This window comes from Myodes glareolus, chromosome 10 (assembly GCF_982192425.1).
Source record: "Myodes glareolus chromosome 10, mMyoGla1.1, whole genome shotgun sequence".
Lineage (NCBI taxonomy): Eukaryota > Metazoa > Chordata > Mammalia > Rodentia > Cricetidae > Myodes > Myodes glareolus.
The window spans coordinates 14057538-14076719 of NC_142035.1; the positions used below are offsets into that span (position 1 = coordinate 14057538).

General features: G+C 42.2%; 1 protein-coding gene and 1 pseudogene across 2 annotated transcripts in view; one reads left to right on the plus strand and one right to left on the minus strand.

The window, feature by feature from the left end:
* Window positions 1-765: 765 nt before the first annotated feature.
* LOC146892747 (uncharacterized) lies at window positions 766-2100 on the minus strand (annotated as a pseudogene).
* Window positions 831-19182, plus strand: part of Ncoa5 (nuclear receptor coactivator 5) — a 33892-nt gene continuing 15540 nt past the window's right edge. For both annotated transcript variants that reach the window (XM_048441055.2, XM_048441056.2), the window contains exons 1-2: window positions 831-963; window positions 13407-13473. In XM_048441055.2, the coding sequence (XP_048297012.1) occupies window positions 13436-13473 (38 nt within the window). In that variant the 5' untranslated portion in view covers window positions 831-963; window positions 13407-13435. The remainder of the gene's footprint in view (window positions 964-13406; window positions 13474-19182) is intronic.

Genomic DNA, 19182 nt, shown 5'->3' on the forward strand with positions numbered 1-19182 from the left:
ATGTATAGCTCAATAAAATCAATTTTAAAAAGAAAGAAAGAAAATAAGCCTCTCAGTGTTCAAATTTCACAGCCACCATTTTACTTGATCTGTACTATTTGCAGGTGGGGTGGGTGGGAGAAAACAAGACAAGACCCGATAGCATCTAAGAAGCTCCCTGAGGCTATTCATGTAGCCATGGCTTTAATGGAGAGCATGTTCAACTGTGTGAGCAAATCCATTCCCTGTGACAAACTCTAGATTAAATGCGGAAAAGAAAAAGCAATATTTTTACATGCTTCACGGTCGACAGTTACTTTGTAGGGAAATTTTTTTTTTGACCTTGAGTATTCCTCAAAGAAGTAACTCAAGAAGAACCACGACTATATACCTAGAAGTCTTTTGCCTCTTGTCAGTGAAACTAATAGGGTACACAGCCTATTTAAATGTAAATTTAAATTCAAGTTTTTCTTAGCCTCTCTGCTCTTTGTTCCTTGCGTTCAGGTTTGGAGACTGCAGATTCTCCAATACACAAATCTACAGGTGCTTAAGTGTCCAGGACTTTAAGTCTGACAGGACCGAGGGTATTGGGGGACTTAAATCTGTCGGCCTAGTTACCGACGAGGGAAAGGCCAGACCGAAGTCCTCCGCGGGGCTCCACAGAGCCACAGAGACCCCGTTACTAGGCAACCGTTGGCGTTCCCAACCGCCGCCCGAGCGCCACTTCCCCTCGTCGCCAAGGAGATGGACGCCTCAACTCAGCCCTGCCGTAAACCCGCACGCTCTTTACGTCACTGCCGCGGCCGCGCTGCGTGCGCGCCCTCTGCCCCCACCTCCACACTCCGCCCCGGCCGCCATTGCCTCGTGCCCGCGCCGGTCGGTTGGTGGCGCCTTTGTCCTACGGCGGGCAGGTGGGCTGAGGCCGTAGCCGTAGCGGCGGGTCTGAGGCGGAGGAGCGGCGGGGAGGCGGCCGCGCTGGTAGCGGTGAGTGCCGGGAAGCGGTGGCCGTCCGCCGAGGCGTAGGACTGATGGGCAGGCAGTTGGGGGTTGGGGGGCGCTGTGGCGGGAGGGTCCGCTCGACGCGCGGCCGAGGCCTCTTCTCCGGGCGCGCGCGCGAAGCTGCGCATGCCCGGTGTGGGGCGCGGCTGTCTCCGGCTCCGGTCCGGCCCAGGCCCGGGTCTGGCCGAGTCCAGTTGGCGAGCGAGGGCTGAGGGATGAGGTGGACAGCGCGGCCCGCGGCGGTCGCAGCCGCCGAGTCGTCTTTGTAGGCTCGAACACTCCCTGAGCACCAGTCTGTGAAGTCGCTCGCTCGCCCGGGGAGGGGGGGCGGCGGGAGGGGCTCGGCGAATCAGTGGGCGCAGGCAGGATTCGAACCTGGGTCGTGGACACCAGTCTCGGCGCCAGTGTCCTCATGCCAAGGAACCTGGGGTGCGCTGTCGCCCTGGGCGCATTCTCGAGATGTCAACTTGTGTGACACCTCGCCCATTTTATGGAAACGCACCCTGGGCCCGGAAAACTGGGCGAGAGAAACCGTGCCCGAGGTTCTTACACGGACTTAGCGCCGCAACCCACTGGCTTTCAGGGCCCTAGCGCTGGGTCCTTTCCGCTCCACGGTAGCGGGCCAGGGGCTGTGCTTAGGCCAGGTCCCCCAGCTTCCGTCCTTCGCGCGGCACCGTTACAGTCCGCCTGTCATCTGTACTATTTACCGAATGTTAAATGCTTTTCCTAAAACCGACTCTGAACCTCCCCTCCCCTTAAATACAGTTTGTTTAAGGCGGAAACTTCAACCCCAAACCGTATAAATGGAAAGTCAGTTATTTTTCTGACGCTCATAAAAGAAAAAATAAATACCTGTCTATTAAAATAAACACTGTGTCCTTGTTCCTCCTGAAGTTGTGCGCTCCAGGCTTTGGGAACCGCTGCCCTAGGACTACGAGGTTAATTGTCATATTGTGACTTTCACTGTATATAGACTTTTTCCCCCTGCGGCATCCCAGATCCCATTGAAATGCCCTGGGATCTTCGGGATGATAATTATCCTGGTTGTTAAAGGTTGCCATTACTGACTTGGAAGCGGAACCCCAAGAGCTGCAAGAATCACCCCTCAGATACGCTGGACATGCCGCCTCAGTTTTCTGTAGCACTGTGGTGTGGTAGCCCCCTTGACAGTTCATAAACGGATGTTTCTGCAAACCCCACTGGGGCTTTTGACAACTGTACATTAACTCTTTTGTGTATTGTCTGAGTGTGAAACAGTAACTTTGTATTGACCTTTCGGAACCAGGCTCTGGTTTTGCCTTGGGGGATTGGAGATCCTTGACCAATGATCAACATGGATGTCTTTCTTCCTTTTGGTTTCTTTGTCTCTTCCCTTTAGCTCATCTTTCACCTTTCATATATTCTTGGGGACCCCTGACTTGCATACTCTTACCCTCCTCATAAAGAGTGCTTTTCCTTGTACAGTGTGCTGGCACACCCACCATATTGTAAAGGCATTTGTCTAGATAGCAGTGTTAACTCTCCCACTGGTTCTCTCCTCATAAATTTGATTTTTATAAAGTGTGAGAGCAGATTTACTTTAGTTCCTAAAATGAAACTCAGCAAAGCCAATTTGGGCCATTCCAGATACTCCACCTCCAAGGGCTGTAAGACAAGAAGTCTTGTTCTTAGGTATATGACCTTGATATTAAGAGTAGAACTAAGCATAAGGTCAATCATTGACCTCAAATTTTCAAGCAGCAATCCTGTGCAAAAAAGGATAATTTTATTTTACTCAGGAGTCCATTTCAGAACTTAAACAAGTGGAGCCTCATTTATTAGTGCTCCAAACTAAAAATAAACAGCTTTTGGAAAGGCTTTAGAAGTCCCATGAGCAAAGGTTTGCTATGAAACTTTTTAAATAGCCATTCTGGTGTTTCGTGTCTGTGCCTGCAGGTGGCAGTGCCTTTGTAAGCTTGTCATTGTGAGAACTAGAATCCGCATGTGCTTTTAAGATTGAAAAGCCTTTTACGAAAAGGAAACCTTTGGAATATGCTCTTCAGTTTTCTGCTATGAAAAATAGTCTCCCTGCATGAAAAATAGTCTCTATTCCTAAACTCACCATTGGCACTTAGTTGCAGAGGGGATCCACAGCTAGCAACGCACGCAGTAACTACCTCTCCTTTGCTCCTGCAACTTGTTCTGTAAAGTATGTGCATTAGTGGTATTAGATGTATTGTGAAGTTTTGTGCATATATGGAAATGGGAGCTCAAGGAGTTTTAAAATTTCTTGCCCAAGATCACATATTAAGAACATTTTGAGACAATATTGTTAGAGATAAAAGATTTCATAGGCAAAACGAGGCAATGTTGTGTAGCATCCGTAGTCTAGGAGTTCTGAGGTCTCTCTGTTTGCTAGCCCTGTGTGTGTGTGTGTGTGTGTGTGTGTGTGTGTGTGTGTGTGTGTGTCTGTGTGTATTAATTCTCCAGAGATAATGATAGTCTCATTATGACTTTGCCTCTGTCTTCCCATGAACTCCAGTTAAATGTCACCCCAAAGCATTGTTCTTTCTACTGCATTGCTTCCTGTACACCTTGTGGTTTATGAATGATTATCATGTGTCTTTAATACTTTTAAAGCTCACTGTCATCTTTTTGTATGTGCTAAAAGATGTGTCCTATGAACAGCATGCACAGTTGTGTAGATTACTCTTCTTAGTGTTAAGCTGTCAGAGCAGTGCCCTGATGGAGGAGGGCACAGAAGATGACCCTCTGTTATTCTCATTAATAGCAGTTTTAACAATGAAAGGTAAAGGTAAGGCTACCTATTTATTCCTCCAGCTTCCACAGTATAACATTCAGTTAGGCCATCTACTGAGAAGTCTTCCTAAAACCCTGGTGAAAGAGAAATAACCCTTAAACATCTGCTAGAAAGAAAAGCTATGACAATGGCTAAAACATGGTGATAGAGGAGTTTAGCCAATCACATCCTCTTCGTGGGGCATGTTGCCCTAAGGCAAAAGTTTACCTATAAACCTGGCGGGTGAAACACACCCCCACCACGTGCTCTCGTGCGCTCTCTCTCTCTCTCTCTCTCTCTCTTCCTCTCTCCCTCTCTCCTCTCTCTCTCCCTCTCTCCCTGGCCTGGATCCAGCGTTCCAAACAGGTGGGATTCTTTGTAAGTTTTTTCTTCTGTTTTATTAAAGCTGTATCTTTTGTAAGATAGTCTGGGGACTTTTCATTACCAATCGCCCTGCGTCATCAACATGGGAACACACAGTCCCTGAAAGCAGTGTGAAAAGTATAATCACACTATTACCTCCAAAGGAAACAGACCCTCCATACACGTGACACAGTCATGGTGGAGTGCATTCCGATGTTTTCCTTTTACTGAGTTTGTTGTTTTTGAAAGCATGTTACCTTCATTAGCCCAATCTTTGGCTAATGAAGAGCAAACTTATTCTGCAAGCCAGAGCTGTCAGTATTGTTTTGCTCCTAGGGTCCTCTTTGAAGTATTTTGTTTTACTACCTAAATGTAACTTTTGGGAAAAAATTAAGATGGCCACATACATACTTTCACATCCACACCACTAAAGCAGTGTTTAGTAAATCTGAAGTTAATCTTGGGAGGCATTCCTTGTTAGGAAAAGGCATTCTTCTGAATGTAAGGTATTAACGATCGAAAAGTCCAGAGACATTCTAAATATTCCTATTGTTTCTAGTTCAGACTACACTACAACTTAGATGAAAAGCTAAGAAGCAATCTAGTTCACACTATGAAGCTGAACCATTTTTAGAGTTAAGAGCATTTGAAGACAAGTGCAAACATAAACCAGAAGTTGTCACTGTCAATTAATAATCCTGGCTATGACTAGGTTTTCTTCCTGATAGTTGGTGTTTGTTACTTCTGTTTGGACAGATTTAGGGAGATGTGTAAATGAAAGGCCTGTGTGTTATTTTGTGTAAGCTGGAGGAATAAATAGGAAATGAACTGGTACTTCCCAAATATTTGTTAAGTCCCCTTAGAATTGAGCTCAGTTACAAATACTGGTCTGATACTCAGATTCTGTAAATTTAGGACAGGGCCTAGGAATTTGATTTATTAATTAACTTTTAGTTGGGGATTCAACTCAGTGGCCCTGAGTTCGTCCAGTCCTCTGCTCTGAGGACAGGAAGTAAATGAACTTTCCAAGTGGTCCTGACACATCATTATTAAAGCAGTGTGACATAGGGAATGAATGTATATGTGTAATTTAAGTGGAAACATACCTATGTATGTGAGAGAAGGGAGGATTGTTTCATGGACACAGAGTTTTAGCTTTGTAAGATGGAAAGGTTGCAAGACTCCTGCCCAAGTGTCCACTTGAAGTGTTAAGATGGCTTGGGTGAAGCTGGTGCTGGAGCACGTGCCTGGTGTGCTCAAGGCCCTTTGGTCTACCCTAGCACTGAACTCAGAGCTAAGATGATGGTTTCTTTTTTGTTGTTGTTGTTATTTGCTGTAATTTTTTCAATGATGCTAAGAAAATGGAGAATGGTTGTCATTTCTTTCTGCTATTAAAGTGTTAGAAAGCTGGCTAAAGAGAAGCGTGGTGGCTATTTGATCATCAGTTCATTTTTATATTCCATTATTAAAAGTAAAATCATAATCTTTTGAAATTTTCTCCACCTTTTTCTTTCACTGTTAAACCAGTGGTTCCCAAAGATTGATACTGTAATGGGCAGCATTCTGTTTTGAAAATTTTGTTATGTGGGTGTGATGTGTGGGGGTGCACACATGTCACAGCATTCATGTGGTGGAGAGTGGACAACTCTATAGAGTCCGTTTTCTCCTTCCTTTTCATGGGTATTGGGGTTTGAACTCAGGTCACTAGGCTTTTGTGGCAATTGCCTTTCTCCATAAAGCCACCTCCCTGCCTGGCAAAAACTACCCTAAGTCTAAATGTTCCTGCCCTGTTCTTAGGCAGGGAAGCTTTGTTAATTTGGCTTTGTTTTGGTAATTTAGTTCATGTCTCATATCTAGCAGGTCCTTTTGCCATCACTTTCTTCCTTTTTTCACAGCAAAGTGTTTCGTGATGTGGATTTAGCCTTAGACTGGCTTCATCTGCCCTCCTCTTCTGTGCTGTTCTGATTGGCTGTGTCTTTTGCATCATTCCTTTGCATTCCTATGTGGCTCTTTCCTTTTCCCACGCCGTTCTTCCTTTAGGTTCCACTGTTTCTTTCAGTCCTTCCTTCCCACCTCCATCACCTGCCATCTCCCTGGGAGTACCTTTCACCTTTATTAAACAGCGAACCCCTGTAAGTCAGGGACGTGAACCTTGTCGTCTCCACATATCTGACACCTAGTACAGTAAGAATTTTTTGTTTGTTTGTTTTTATTTTTGCTTTTCGAGACAGGGTTTCTCTTTGTAACCCTGGCTGTCCTAGAACTCACTCTAAACCAAACTGGCCTCAAACTCGGAAATCTGCCTGCCTCTGCCTCTTAAGTGCTGGAATTAAAGGTGTGTAACACCACCGCCTGGTTTATACAGTATGAATTCAACAAATGGCAACATAAAAGAAATATTCCATGTGTTAATTATAAACTGTCCTTTTCAAGTTCATTGACTTACTTAAGCTTTTCTTTTCTTTTTTGGTTTTTCGAGAGAGGGTTTCTCTGTGGCTTTGGAGCCTGTCCTGGAACTAGCTCTTGTAGACCAGGCTGGCCTCGAACTCACAGAGATCCGCCTGCCTCTGCCTCCCGAGTGCTGGGATTAAAGGGGTGCGCCACCACCACCCAGCTGAACTAAGCTTTTCTATTTTGCCTGTTTTAAAGCTGTATTTTAATTTTTTTGTAGAAGTGGTTTACTTTATATTAACTGAACTTTGTGACTCTCAGTAAATCTTTTTGTTTGTCTCATTAAATCATCATAGCAAACACAGTATAATATTCATTTTATCAAGAAGACACAGGTTCAGAGAAATCAAACAATTTGACTGATTGAATTCCTTAAGTGGGGCTTCAGCTGGGATCTGCTGATCCTAGCCAAAAAAAAGAAAAGGGGAATCGGCAGGCACAGATAGGCAAAAGCTCAGTGACCTTGTTTATGTGGACTTTAAAGTCATCTCACAGCAGAAGAGGATGATGGTTACTGTGGGTTGGGGAGATGGTGGTGGAGGGGTAAAATGCAGTTCGGGATAAGTGTTGAAAGTGATGGATGGTAACTTAACTCAATTATTCCACACTACATATATGTATGTACACATGACACAGACTATGAATATGCATACCTCTGTACCTTATAGCATCACAACGTATCCCATAATTACAGATGGGTATAACTTGTGAGCTTTTTCATTTACATTTCTTACTTGGGAATTTCATCCATGAGTACTGTATTTATACCCAACTCCTATGTCCCCATCCCCAACTCGTTGATATATTATGTGTATTATATTATATATTTGTATGTATTATATATACATGTGCACAGAGCTGTGCCTGTATGTGTGTGTACATCTATGTAACTACTGAGCCTCTTTATATTTGCTAATGTGTACATGTGTTTAGGGCTAAGCGCTTGGGATTGGATAGCCTGTTAGGATTTGTCCCTGGAAAAAAGTGATTCTGACTCTCAGCAGCCATTGATTACCTATATGTAGCTCTTCCTCTAGGGATATGGCCTTGTGAAATTTTCCCTTTCTACAGTGGCATGTAAACTGGTGTTGTCATTCTACAAATATTGTCTAGACAGTGGTATTGTTGAGATTTCATGGATGCTTCTCCCTGCCATGTCTGCAAGACACTGTCTGACAGAAGGTGTCTTGAATCTCTACCTGTTAACGTTATTTTCCTGCCTCCTCTTCAAAGATGTTTGTTCCCTGAGCCTTAGGTATGGGGGTTGTGTTTTAAATGTATCAGTTGGAGTTGGACACCCCATGGTTCTATACTTTCTGCATTTGACCAGCTTGTGGATTTCTTTTTTGTTCTTCTTCTTCTTTCTGGTTTTTTGTCAGGTTTTCTTTGTATAACAGTCCTAGAATTTACTTTGTAGACCAGGCTGACCTCGAACTCACTGAGGTCCGCTTAAAGGCGTGTGCCACCACTGCCTGCAGTGTGTACATTTCTGTAATAGTCATTTGCTGCAAAAAAGAAGCTTCTTTGTGCTGGGTGTGGTGGCGCTCTCCTTTAATCCCAGCACTCCACTCAGAAGGCAGAGGCAGGTGGATTTCTGTAAGTTCGAGGCCAGCCTGGTCTACAGAGTGTTCAGGACAGTCAGGACTGCCCCACAGAGAAACCCTGTCTCGAAACACCCCCCCCCCAAAAAAAGCTTCTTTGGTGAGGGGTGAAAGTTATACGAACTTGTGTGTTTCTTAATTTTTTTAAATTTGAGCTTCAGAAAATAGAATAAAAAAGTTAAGCTCAGTGGTAGAGTGTTGCCCACCTCTTTACAAACTAGGTCATAGGTTCAATCCCCAGAGTGCCCACGCCTCTCATCCTCTCTCTAATAACACACAAAATTTCACAGTTAAAAGAGCAGGAAATTGGGGTTGGGGAGATGGCTCAGTGGTTAAGAGCACCAGCTGCTCTTCAGAGGCCCTGAGTTCAATTCCCAGCAACCACATGGTGTCTCACAACCATCTGGGGCCCTCTTCTGGCCTGCAGGGATACATTCAGGCAGAACACTGTATACATAATAAATAAATATTTAAAAAAAAAAAAAAGAGCAAGAAATTACTGTCCGTTAAGTTTTTTTGGAGCTCTTTGATCCCAATATTTAGGAGGCCGGGACAGGAGAATTTGGAACTAAAGGCCAAAACAACAATAATTTTCATCTGAAGAGTTAAAATATCAGTAGCAAAACCCAGAAATATTTTAGAAATATTTAGTTTGAGGTAATGGAAATTGATAAAGTAAATTCTACTCCATTGAGTATCTATGAGTATCTATTGAGTATTTAAACATTGGCTGTTCAGCATAGACTGGCCCTTTTCCAGGTTCCCTTGGGCTGTGATCAGTCAGCAAGAGTGTTCTAAATAGAAACCATGTTTTTGTTAGGGCAGGCTTAGCCCGATATTTAAGCAGTTTGTGTTGGTTGGACTTGGATCTGAGTTCAGATTTTTTTGTGGGAATGATATTGTGTATACATGATGTGCACATGAGTATGAATATACATGTGTGTAGGGATGTCAGAGTAGGACATAGGTTGGGTTCCCCTATTACCATTCACCTTATTTTGTGTGTGTGTGTGCTTTAATTTGTTTTTTGGTTTCAGGTGGGGTTTTTTGTTTGTTTGTTTGTTTGTTTTGGGGGGGTGGCTTTTTGAGACAAGGTTTCTCTGTATCTCTGACTGTCCTGAAACTCACTCTGTAGGCCAGACTGGCCTCGAACTCACAGAGATCCACCACCTCTGCCTTACAAGTGCTAGGATTAAAAGTGTGCACTACCACACCCAGCTTCATGGCATTTTTTTTAATCTCTGGCCTGTGACAGTAAAACTCACAACAGTGTCCCTGACTTACATGTGTCACCAAAGCCATCTTCCTTTAGAAACCCTGAAGTAGGTGATTTTGCTGTCTTTGTGGGAATGGTTTTTCCAAATGGTGTCATCTTCATATAATGCCTGCTTAGTCACTCCTGGTTGTTAGCTGCTTTTCAACTAAACTCTGGGGTAAGTTTTATTTCATTTGTTGGCCATTATTGGAATTATATGGGCTTCTGAAATCTTTTAACAGTAATAATGGTGCTGTGAACCATTCAGGCCTCCTGGTTCACACCGCTGTTACATCTCATGCTCATTGTTTGCTGTTGCTGTGCCTGCTGAGTTGAAGAATTTAGTTTTAAGGTTGTTTTGAAGGGCATGTCTGCAGCTCCATCGTAGAGAGCTTACTTCACATTCATGAGGTCCAGTACTGCAGAAACAACAAAATCCTTGTTTTGTAAACAATTTGTATTCTCTCTCTACATATATATATATATGCATGTATATGCATGCACATACAGATACAGATACATACATATACATATGTATGTATGTGGAGCAGAACAGCAGTTCATGGTACTATGAATGAAACATGAGTGTTTATAACACACAAGGGCACCTATTGAGCCCTGCGTGACATATTAGTCTGAAATAAAATGAAAGTGTAGATTGGAAACTATATACTGTCTGGAATCTTCACCCTATTCTGTCACGGTTTAAAGTGGCTATTCTGCTTCTGTGAAACATGCTTTCTTGATTATTTTTCCAGTTTTTTTTTTCTTTTTCTGTAAATCCCTTTGGTTGATGTTGGTTTCTTGACATAACAATCTTTAAAGCTGTCAGAATGCTTGAAAACCACAGCTGTTCAGGCTGAGGTTCTATCTCCTGCTGATTATTGTAATACAAAATGGCACCTTGCTGATCAGATTATTTAACTGTATAAGTAGCATCCAAGCAAAAGTGGAGAAGACATGGAGAGACTGACTTTGGTTTTTATAAAAGTGTTTGACCAAAATAATATGTCAGAAACAGAAAGAAGCCATGTTGTTCCCTCTTCTGCTCTAGAGAAGTGTTCTACCTGTCCTTGGAAAGACTCCCAAGTCTCTGCCACTTTCCTTTTGACTAATTCTTATCCAATCATAATTCCCCATTTTTGTCCCAATAAAGCTCTGACTCTTGCTGCTTTTTTTCTTCTCCTTTAGATAATGCCATTTTTATTTCCTTGATGTTGGCTATCTAGTTCTCTGGGATGTCAGGAGGAAAAGAATGTGGTTAATACAGAAGCTCCTTTACCAATAACTGCGTGTGTTTTCAGAGAAAAGCTCCCTAAACCTTTGCCTCTGGCGACAGGAACTCAGATCTCCACAAGTTGTGTGTGTGCTAGGTTTGTGAGGGGCTCAACAACAGTGTCGGAGATGATGCTTTCACTACTGTCCGAAACCCTCTCCACCCTACCCTAACACGAGCAGTCCTCCTGAATGAGGTCCTTAGCCAAAAAGTCCCATTTCATTGTCTCTGCATGTCAACCAAACTGAAAGATGGGTGAAATGAGGGTGGAAAGGCAAACATTTGGCAGACCACACTGAAAGTGTGTTGGCCTCTAACATAAAAAGTAGTTTGTGTTGAAGATGCAGCTCAGTGGCAGAGAATCTGCCTGCTGCCACAAAACAGAACTAGTTATGGAGGCCAGCACTTGGTGTACTGACACCGGAGGAGGAGTGTCTTCAATGTGGGACTAGCCTGTCTCAAAGAAGTAGGAAAGTGGCAGGGAATTGAGAGTTCTCTCTCTCTCTCTCTCTCTCTTTTGTAGAGGAAATATATACCACACCATCTGTATATCATTGCTTTTTATTACTCAAGGAGAATAGATACTACATAGCAATTATGATAAAAATGACTTAAGTATATAATTGTAAGTGTTCTTTAAATAATCTTTAAATCAAAATCGTTTTTAGTAACTTGGACATAAAATATCCCCTTCCTATCTTGAACCTCAAATTTTGCCTCAAATTTTCATAATATATAACCACTTTGATCTTGTAATTCCTATATGGTGACATTCACAGACTGGATACAGTATAATAACCTTTCATATGCAGAGGGAAAGGACAGATTTGACAGAAACTTAGCAGTTAACACAGTACCACAGGGAGCAGTATGGTACCTAAAAATTCCGGCACTCCAGGGTTTGTGGCAGGAGATCTGAAGTTCAAAGCAGCTTGTGCTATAAACAGCACCATTTATGTGCACATACTAGGTGTGCCCAGTGATAGTATGAGAATTCTGTAACTAGTTAAAGGTAGTATATTTCCTCTAAATCCTATTTGTACTTGAAGTGTGTGATGAGCCTGATAGATCAGTAAGCTCTTGTGGAGCTTAACTTTTTTCTTCACAATTGCATATTTTAAAAAAAAACTATTAAGAATCAGGGAGATACTCAGTGGGTAAAGATACATGCTTGCCTAACTTGATCCAGGAACCCGTGTTATAGAAGGAAAGAACTGACCCCAAAAGTTGTCCAGCCCTCACACATGCATGCACAGTTTTTAAAAATTTTAATTATTCACTGTGATGCCTGTTATTATATAATGTATGATTTGGGTATTTGTGAACTTAACTGTAAATTACAGAATCTCCTTCAGTATCAAAGCTCTGGCATCTATTTCTAATCAAGTCGTACATAGAAAATATATTCTAACTTTAAGTAGAGATTATATTCTTCTGTGTCTTTGTAATTCAGGAGGTAAGGAATGATTTGGGCAGAGTAAGTTTCTCTGGTTATGTAGATTCATGTTCTCTTCAGTTTTGTTAAAACTATCCTCCAGGTCATAATATAGAGACTTCTGATTTAAGTGGAATTACAGATCTTCCTCACTTAAATGAGAACTTAAAAATTGGCAGCTTACAAAGTGAGTGAAGCCTATACTAGACCACTGTAAGCTTTTCTTACTGTCGTGGTCTTGCACATGATTGGAAACTGCTTGGGATTTTTAAAAAAATACATAATTACTATTTTAAAGCATTCTATTACCTGAGTGTTTAATACCATTTGAGTCATTAGCTGTGATGCTGTTGACTGCTTCAGTGGAACAAGAGGGATGAAGCTGAACTGCAGTAGGAGGCAGTGTGTCTCTTTGTCAGCTTTGGAAGTTCTAATCCATTCATTTATTTTCTGAGATCAGCTGTTATTTTGAGGCATCGGTTGGTATGTTTCTTTAAGTACTTAATTACCTCTTAGAATATGGTATTTTATTTTTAACAAAACAATCTTTCGCTGCATGCATTTATCGACCTTTTTCTAAGCTCCTAAAATGCTGTTCATCCCATGGCACATGCCATCCTCTCTAAATGAAAGTTGACTAGGAATGGTTTCTCGCAGCCCATATGCAACGTGCTCGTGCTCACCTTCGCTTATAGATGTGAGTGAATCACATTCTTTACTTTAAAAATGAGTTTCTTTCCTATATCTCATTCTGGAAGATTTCCATCCAATTAAAAAGCAATCTAAAATACGTTAAAAGGCTGTGCTTTATAGCGATGTTTTAAGACAGTTAATTCTAGCTTCTTTTTAATGTAAGAATTATTTGCTTTATCTCTCCCACACACACACACACACACACAAACACAATATCCAACTGACAACCACTTTTGCTTCCCTTTGGACAGGGTGATGTTAAGTTTAGGGTTTGGCAGGGTATTAAAATATTGACATAATTAAATTTGTACAAAATAGAAGGACATCTTTTACCTATAAGTCATGACACTGTATACCTTTAACTTAATAATAAAAACTGCCCAAATGCCAGTTTGTCTCTGAATGGATTTCCTTATACCTGCTGGTTGCCATTGTTTTTTTCTTTTTCTTTCTTTCTTTCTTTCTTTCTTTTTTATTTATTTATTTATTTTTGGTTGTTGCTTTCATTTAAAATGTGCTGATGATCTTGTTTTTATTCCGTAGCATTGAACAGATGGGTTGATTATTCTTTACAGATATTAATAAGGCAGCGGAAAGAAGAAATATGAATACGGCTCCATCAAGACCCAGCCCCACACGAAGGTAAAGTACCCTGAAGCAGTGAGTTACCTTGGGAGAGTTGGGCTTTGGGGAGTTAAGCCCAACTTCACACATCAAGGGTCTTTTCTTCCCCCCCAACAAATGAGAAACTCTCAAGCAAACAAGGACCTTGTGTGAAGGGCCTTCCTACTTTTTAAAATCATACATCAGGAGATGCAGAGGAAGCTTTGTGTTTTCGGTGACAAAATCAGCAAGTTCAGCTTGCAGCATGAGTTGCAGGCAATTGGAAGAGGATAAACCTCTATTTTCCCCCAGCTAACGTGTCATTGGGAGCCTTCAGAGCAGGAAGAGGGCCCCAGGGTCGTGTTGGTGTCTGCCTGCCATGCTGCAATGCAACAGGCAGCAGAGATTTGATTCTTCATTGCAAATTGCTGCCGGTCCAGACGTTAACCCAGGTTTGCAGAAAGAGCTGCTTGAGAGATTGCTGCTGTGCCTGTGCTGCAGATCCTGTGTGCTCGCATGTTTGGGTTACTTAATTGAGGGGAAATAAAAAGGGCAAAACACTCCACTTCTCAAAAGTCTTCCTTTTTCTGAGCTTTTCTGCACATAGAAGGCATTTCCCCAATATGACCTTCCTTCCAGTATAGACAAAAGTCATATCCTTGGTGTGTACTCTCAAGATACAAAGGAAGAACTCTGCTAGTGTTCCATTGAGATTGTATGCACACTTTGTGGTCCCATGGCAACCTGCAAATGGGATGCAGTATGTGCAATTTTGTGTGGGATGCAAACCGACGCAATGTAGTTGATATCTGACGTCCCTTGAAAGCTCAAGTATACTCTAGATTTTGCCTTTGCTCCTAAATAAAATGCCAAATTTCCACAGAAACTACAACCCACAATAAAACACATTCCAGGCCAGTGAAATGGCTTAGAGGGAACAGGTACTTGACACTAGCCTAGCTGCTTAAGTTGGATCCCCAGGACCAACATAGTGGAAGGAGAGAACTGACTCCTATAAGTCTCCTCTAATCTCCACATGTGTGTGCGGTGACACCCCTACACAGAGAGAGTAAATGTAAATTTTGTTTTTGTTTTCTGAGACAGGGTTTCTCTGTGTAGCCCTGGCTGTCCTGGAATGTAACTCAGGTTGGCCTCAAACTCACAGAGATCCGCCTGCCTCTGCCTCCTGAGTGCTGGGAATGCAGGTGTGTGCTTCCAATACCCAGCTGTAAATGGAATTTTTAAATGAAACTACATTCCCTACATGAACTAAGCTTAGTTGTTCAGACAAAACCCTAATGTACAAAGAAATTGAATTCAACACCACACTGCAGCTATGCCGCAGCTGTCACGTGGATGTCCTAGCTATCTGTTGGTTTCATTCTATAAGAAAGCATGTCGTATATTTTTCCTTCTAATCCTTTAATGCCTGTGACAGACTGCAAGTATAGCTCAGTTGGTGTTGGGGTCCAGTGCTAGCCCAGACCCTCAATTATTTCTCTTGACCAGACCCCCAACATAAACTATCTCTTTCTGGACCGGCGTGGAGGAGATGGGAATAAAGACACGACTCACATGGTTTTATCAGGAGGGAGATTCTCAGAGATCCCTCATGCTATCTTGAGTTTACATTCTGAAAAATTTTCTCATTTATTCTCCAAACAGTCTCTTATACCAAAACTTAACTGAGGTGGAAATACATTAGCATTCTGTCTCCAAGGTAACCAGGAATGGCTTTCAGTCCCATCCACAACTACCTGTCTGCTGTGTATGCTATGTAGGTTTGAATTAGCATTTCTGTCAGGCATCCTCCAAATTACAATGGAAGGAGCAAAACATCCTGACCTTTTGTTAGGTTAGCTACAGCCTGCCTGGCAAGATACCTGACCCATCTCAGGTGTGGCCTATGGCTTGATGACTTGGCTGCTATGCCATATAGAAATATGGGCCTACAAGTTGGTTGGTAGAAGGCTTGCCTAGTGTATGCTAAGTTCTGGGTACAGTCCCCAGTACCACATAAACTGTGTGGTGTGGTGGTGCATGCCGTAATCCAGGTATCTGTGAAGTAGACACTAGAGTTCAAGATCATCATCAACTGCATACTAAGTTCAAGACTAGCCTGGGATACACTAGAGCTTGTCTTAAAAGGAAAAGAAAGGAAATGATTGCTTGTGGCTTACAAATAAATACTCCCTTGGTTGACTTACAGGTATGTGTGAGGAGCCTCGCACATATTGTAAGGACACAAAGCCTTAAAACTTAAAAAGTTTTCATGTAATATCTCTTTCAGTCAGGCTGTATCTAACTAGTATAGGTTTAGGGCAGTCGCAGTCCCATCTCTAATGTCACTCATTGCTTTAATAAACATGCAGTGGATATAGCCAAGAGTTTGCATCCAAGGTCAGAATTAGGAGAGTCAGAATTGTAATTGCTAATGACTTGAAAGAGGAGATGTGATATGTGTCATTTTCAGAGAGCACTAGTTTGTATTTTTCTCAACTAAGTGGCTTAAATGAGTATGGAATTTATAACTATGAAGACATTGACTCTACTAGAAAAATTCTCCCTCTGTGATGCTTGTAGTCTCCGGATAGAATCAGCTATGTTTTTACAGCTGGAAATACAAAAAGGAAAATATACACACACTTTCTAGAATAATCACTCAGGGAGCATGGGAGCACCATGGCACTGAAGCTACATCTGGCCCCTAGGCTGAGAGAATCTGGGCCTTGTGTGGGCTTATGTAATCTTAAAGCACACCCCCAATGATACACTTCCTCCAACAAGGCCACACCTCCTCATCCTTCTAATCCTTTCAAATATATGTCACCATTCCTTGGTGACTAAGCATTCAAGTATAAATGCCTATATATTCATTCTTACTCAAACTACTGCAGGAAAAAATAGTATTTTTTTTCTTTTTTAAAAAATAGCTCCCATAAGCAAACAAGTATATAAATAGCATTAGACAGAACCCTTTCAAATGATCTCCCTGCCAGATAAACGAATACCTTGATAGACCTCAGAACTAACCTCTAGACAAATTGTTTGAATGTAGATAGGGTGTGGCTTCCTGCCATGTTCACAATCAGCAAAACGGATTGCTAGGCTAGTGCCATTTGATTAACAGCTTTTCTTGTGATATGTGACTGGGTTCCTTGGCAGTTAGCACAGTGGTGTTCTATATGGTTATGCTTATTTGTTTGAGGGGAAAACAAAATGCTCAAGTTTGGTAAAATTTGTTTTGAGCACCACTTAAAACTTGAACAAAAGAAGCTCAAATTTTTACTTTAAAAAAACAGAAATAGATCAAGACAAAGTAAATGTACTGAAGTAAAAGTAGTGCTGTTTTTGGTCACTGCCCTACCTTATGCTTCATTCTCTGGACACCAGTAGAACAGCAGTGGAATTCATGTGTAGGTAGGGCAGGACTGCATGCTTCCAGTCAAAGCCTGAGGTAGCTCAGTGTCAGCAGGTGAACTGCCTTCATTGAGCAGCCCAAACCCTTCTACATATGCACATGGTTGGTGTTTTCTGGAGTAAAGCTTGACACTGAGCTGGCGACCGGCATTTCCTTTAAGATACACCATTATCTCCTTGTTCTGTCTACTCTAAAACAAAAATTGTTTTTAGGTGTGCTGGCCAGGCCTTTATAACACTTGTTCTGCTGGACTTTAACCTTGACTGTCAGAACACCTCTGTGTCTCTGGGAGTTTTCACAGGATTATCACCTCTTTAGATGTCTCTGTGAACACAGTTCTGCTGGGCTTGCTCGGTGCTCAGTAATGTACCTCCCTAATGCTTCTAGCTGTCATAGTATAATTCTGACTCTGTTGGCCTGGCCAAGCATAGAATCTGCATGAGGGCTCCTAATTCACGATCACATTTCAGCCAGGATCTTTATTGCACAGCCCTTGGGCTGCTTCCTTAGACCACTTTAGTGCACTACATACTTGTAGAGGTTATCTGTAGCTGGTCAACAGGCACTGGTCTGCTTTCGGGGACTGAGTTAGAATTCTCATGACCCAGATTTTTGAAGTTGCCATTTTCAGTTTACCTTGAAAACCAAATTTTACAACATATCCTTGTGCCAGTGTGGCCTCAAATACTATTTCCTAAACCTTCCCATATGACCTTAAAGAACAATAAATAGAATTACTTTCTCCACAACAAAAGCTCCTTAGGGGGTTTTCCCCTTTACATTTTTGAAGGATATTGACCATATATATATATATATATATGTATATACATATATATACCTCTCTGGTGAAAGCCACTGGGGATTAGCTCATCAGAAGTAACCCAGATCTGGATAAATTTCCTGTATGGCCTCAGTGTTTTCACCTTGTCCATGTGACCTTAACTTCTTCCATAATTGCTTGTTCCGTTGGTATAAGATTGCCCCAACTTTCAGTGGCATCACAGTGGAAGACTCTCGGCTGTGATTTACCTCTTCAAGAAAAGTCATCAGATCTCAAGAAGTGCCACTTCTATCAGTGGAGGAGCCAACATGCTTCCTGAGGAGAAGCTTGAGCACCTAAAGAATTCGGACCTGTGAAGTGTACATCTCATTGTACCTCGTTTCCTACAAGTATTTGATGATAAAATTCTACAAGTTCCTTATTCCTCACTACTTGGGGCTGTCATGGAGGGTCAGCGCCACACTGCATTTAGATAATGGTGTTTGTGGGCAGAATCTATGACAGAAATTTGAAGAGCTGACAAAGGATTTTTCTCAGGATCAAATGAAGACTAACCCTCCCAATACTTCGGTGGACACAGGAAGAAAGGAGTCACTGACAAAAAGGAAAGAAGATAGGGCCTTTCTCCTGAACCTCCTGGACTGCCAAAACCAAGGAACACTGTCCTGGATCTGACATTTCAAGCTGGCTGAAAAACAGCTCAAGTCCAACTCAGCCTTTTAAGCTGATCATCTGTCGGTTCTTCTCTGTATGCTTTCAAATGCCTAGTACCCTCCAAGCTCCTTTAGTCCCCAGCAAGAAAGCTTATCAACCAGAAGCAAGTCACTGCTATTGAGCCATGGTTTTTCCCCTTACCCATCCCTGCCTTGTCTCTAGAATGTTGCCCAGTGATTTGATTGTCTCTTAAAGAGCATTTACCTCCCCTTCCCTCTCCCCCGAATAGATCATGAACATGGAGCACAGTTGTGTGTTAACCACCTGTCTCCCTCTGTGGTCTCTGGTGCTGCTGCCTAACTGCCGTGTTGTGTTCCTTCGTGGTCTCTAGTGGTATAGTACATGACAGTGTACTGTTTTAGCTTCCCTTTGTAAACACTGCTGATGCAGTGATCGTGTGAGCTTTCTGTGCTCCAGAAACCTGCTTGTAACATACCTATCATCTAAGGTCAAACTCCTCATGCAGGAGTTTGCCCTCTGCTAGCTCTGGATACTGGACACAGCACTACCCTTTTGTTAACTGTCTTTGTTTTGAGAAAGGTAGTGGGATCAAAAACAGGAGTGTCATTGCTCTGAGAATGTTACTTGGGTTCTAGAGTAGCCCTAACAGGATTTTACTGTTTTATTTTTGTCTCTGCAACAACAGTGCTCTGCCATGTTGTTCATCTGGAGGAGGGAAACGTTTGCCTTTTCATTTTGGAGAATTATTGTCTTTACTGCCCTCACTACCACCACTCCTTTGCTTCTATCCATTCCCCTTTGGGAATATTGTCCCTTTTGCATGTTTCTCCAGAAGAGAATTGTTAGCTTTGTTGCACATGGACTTCAGAGT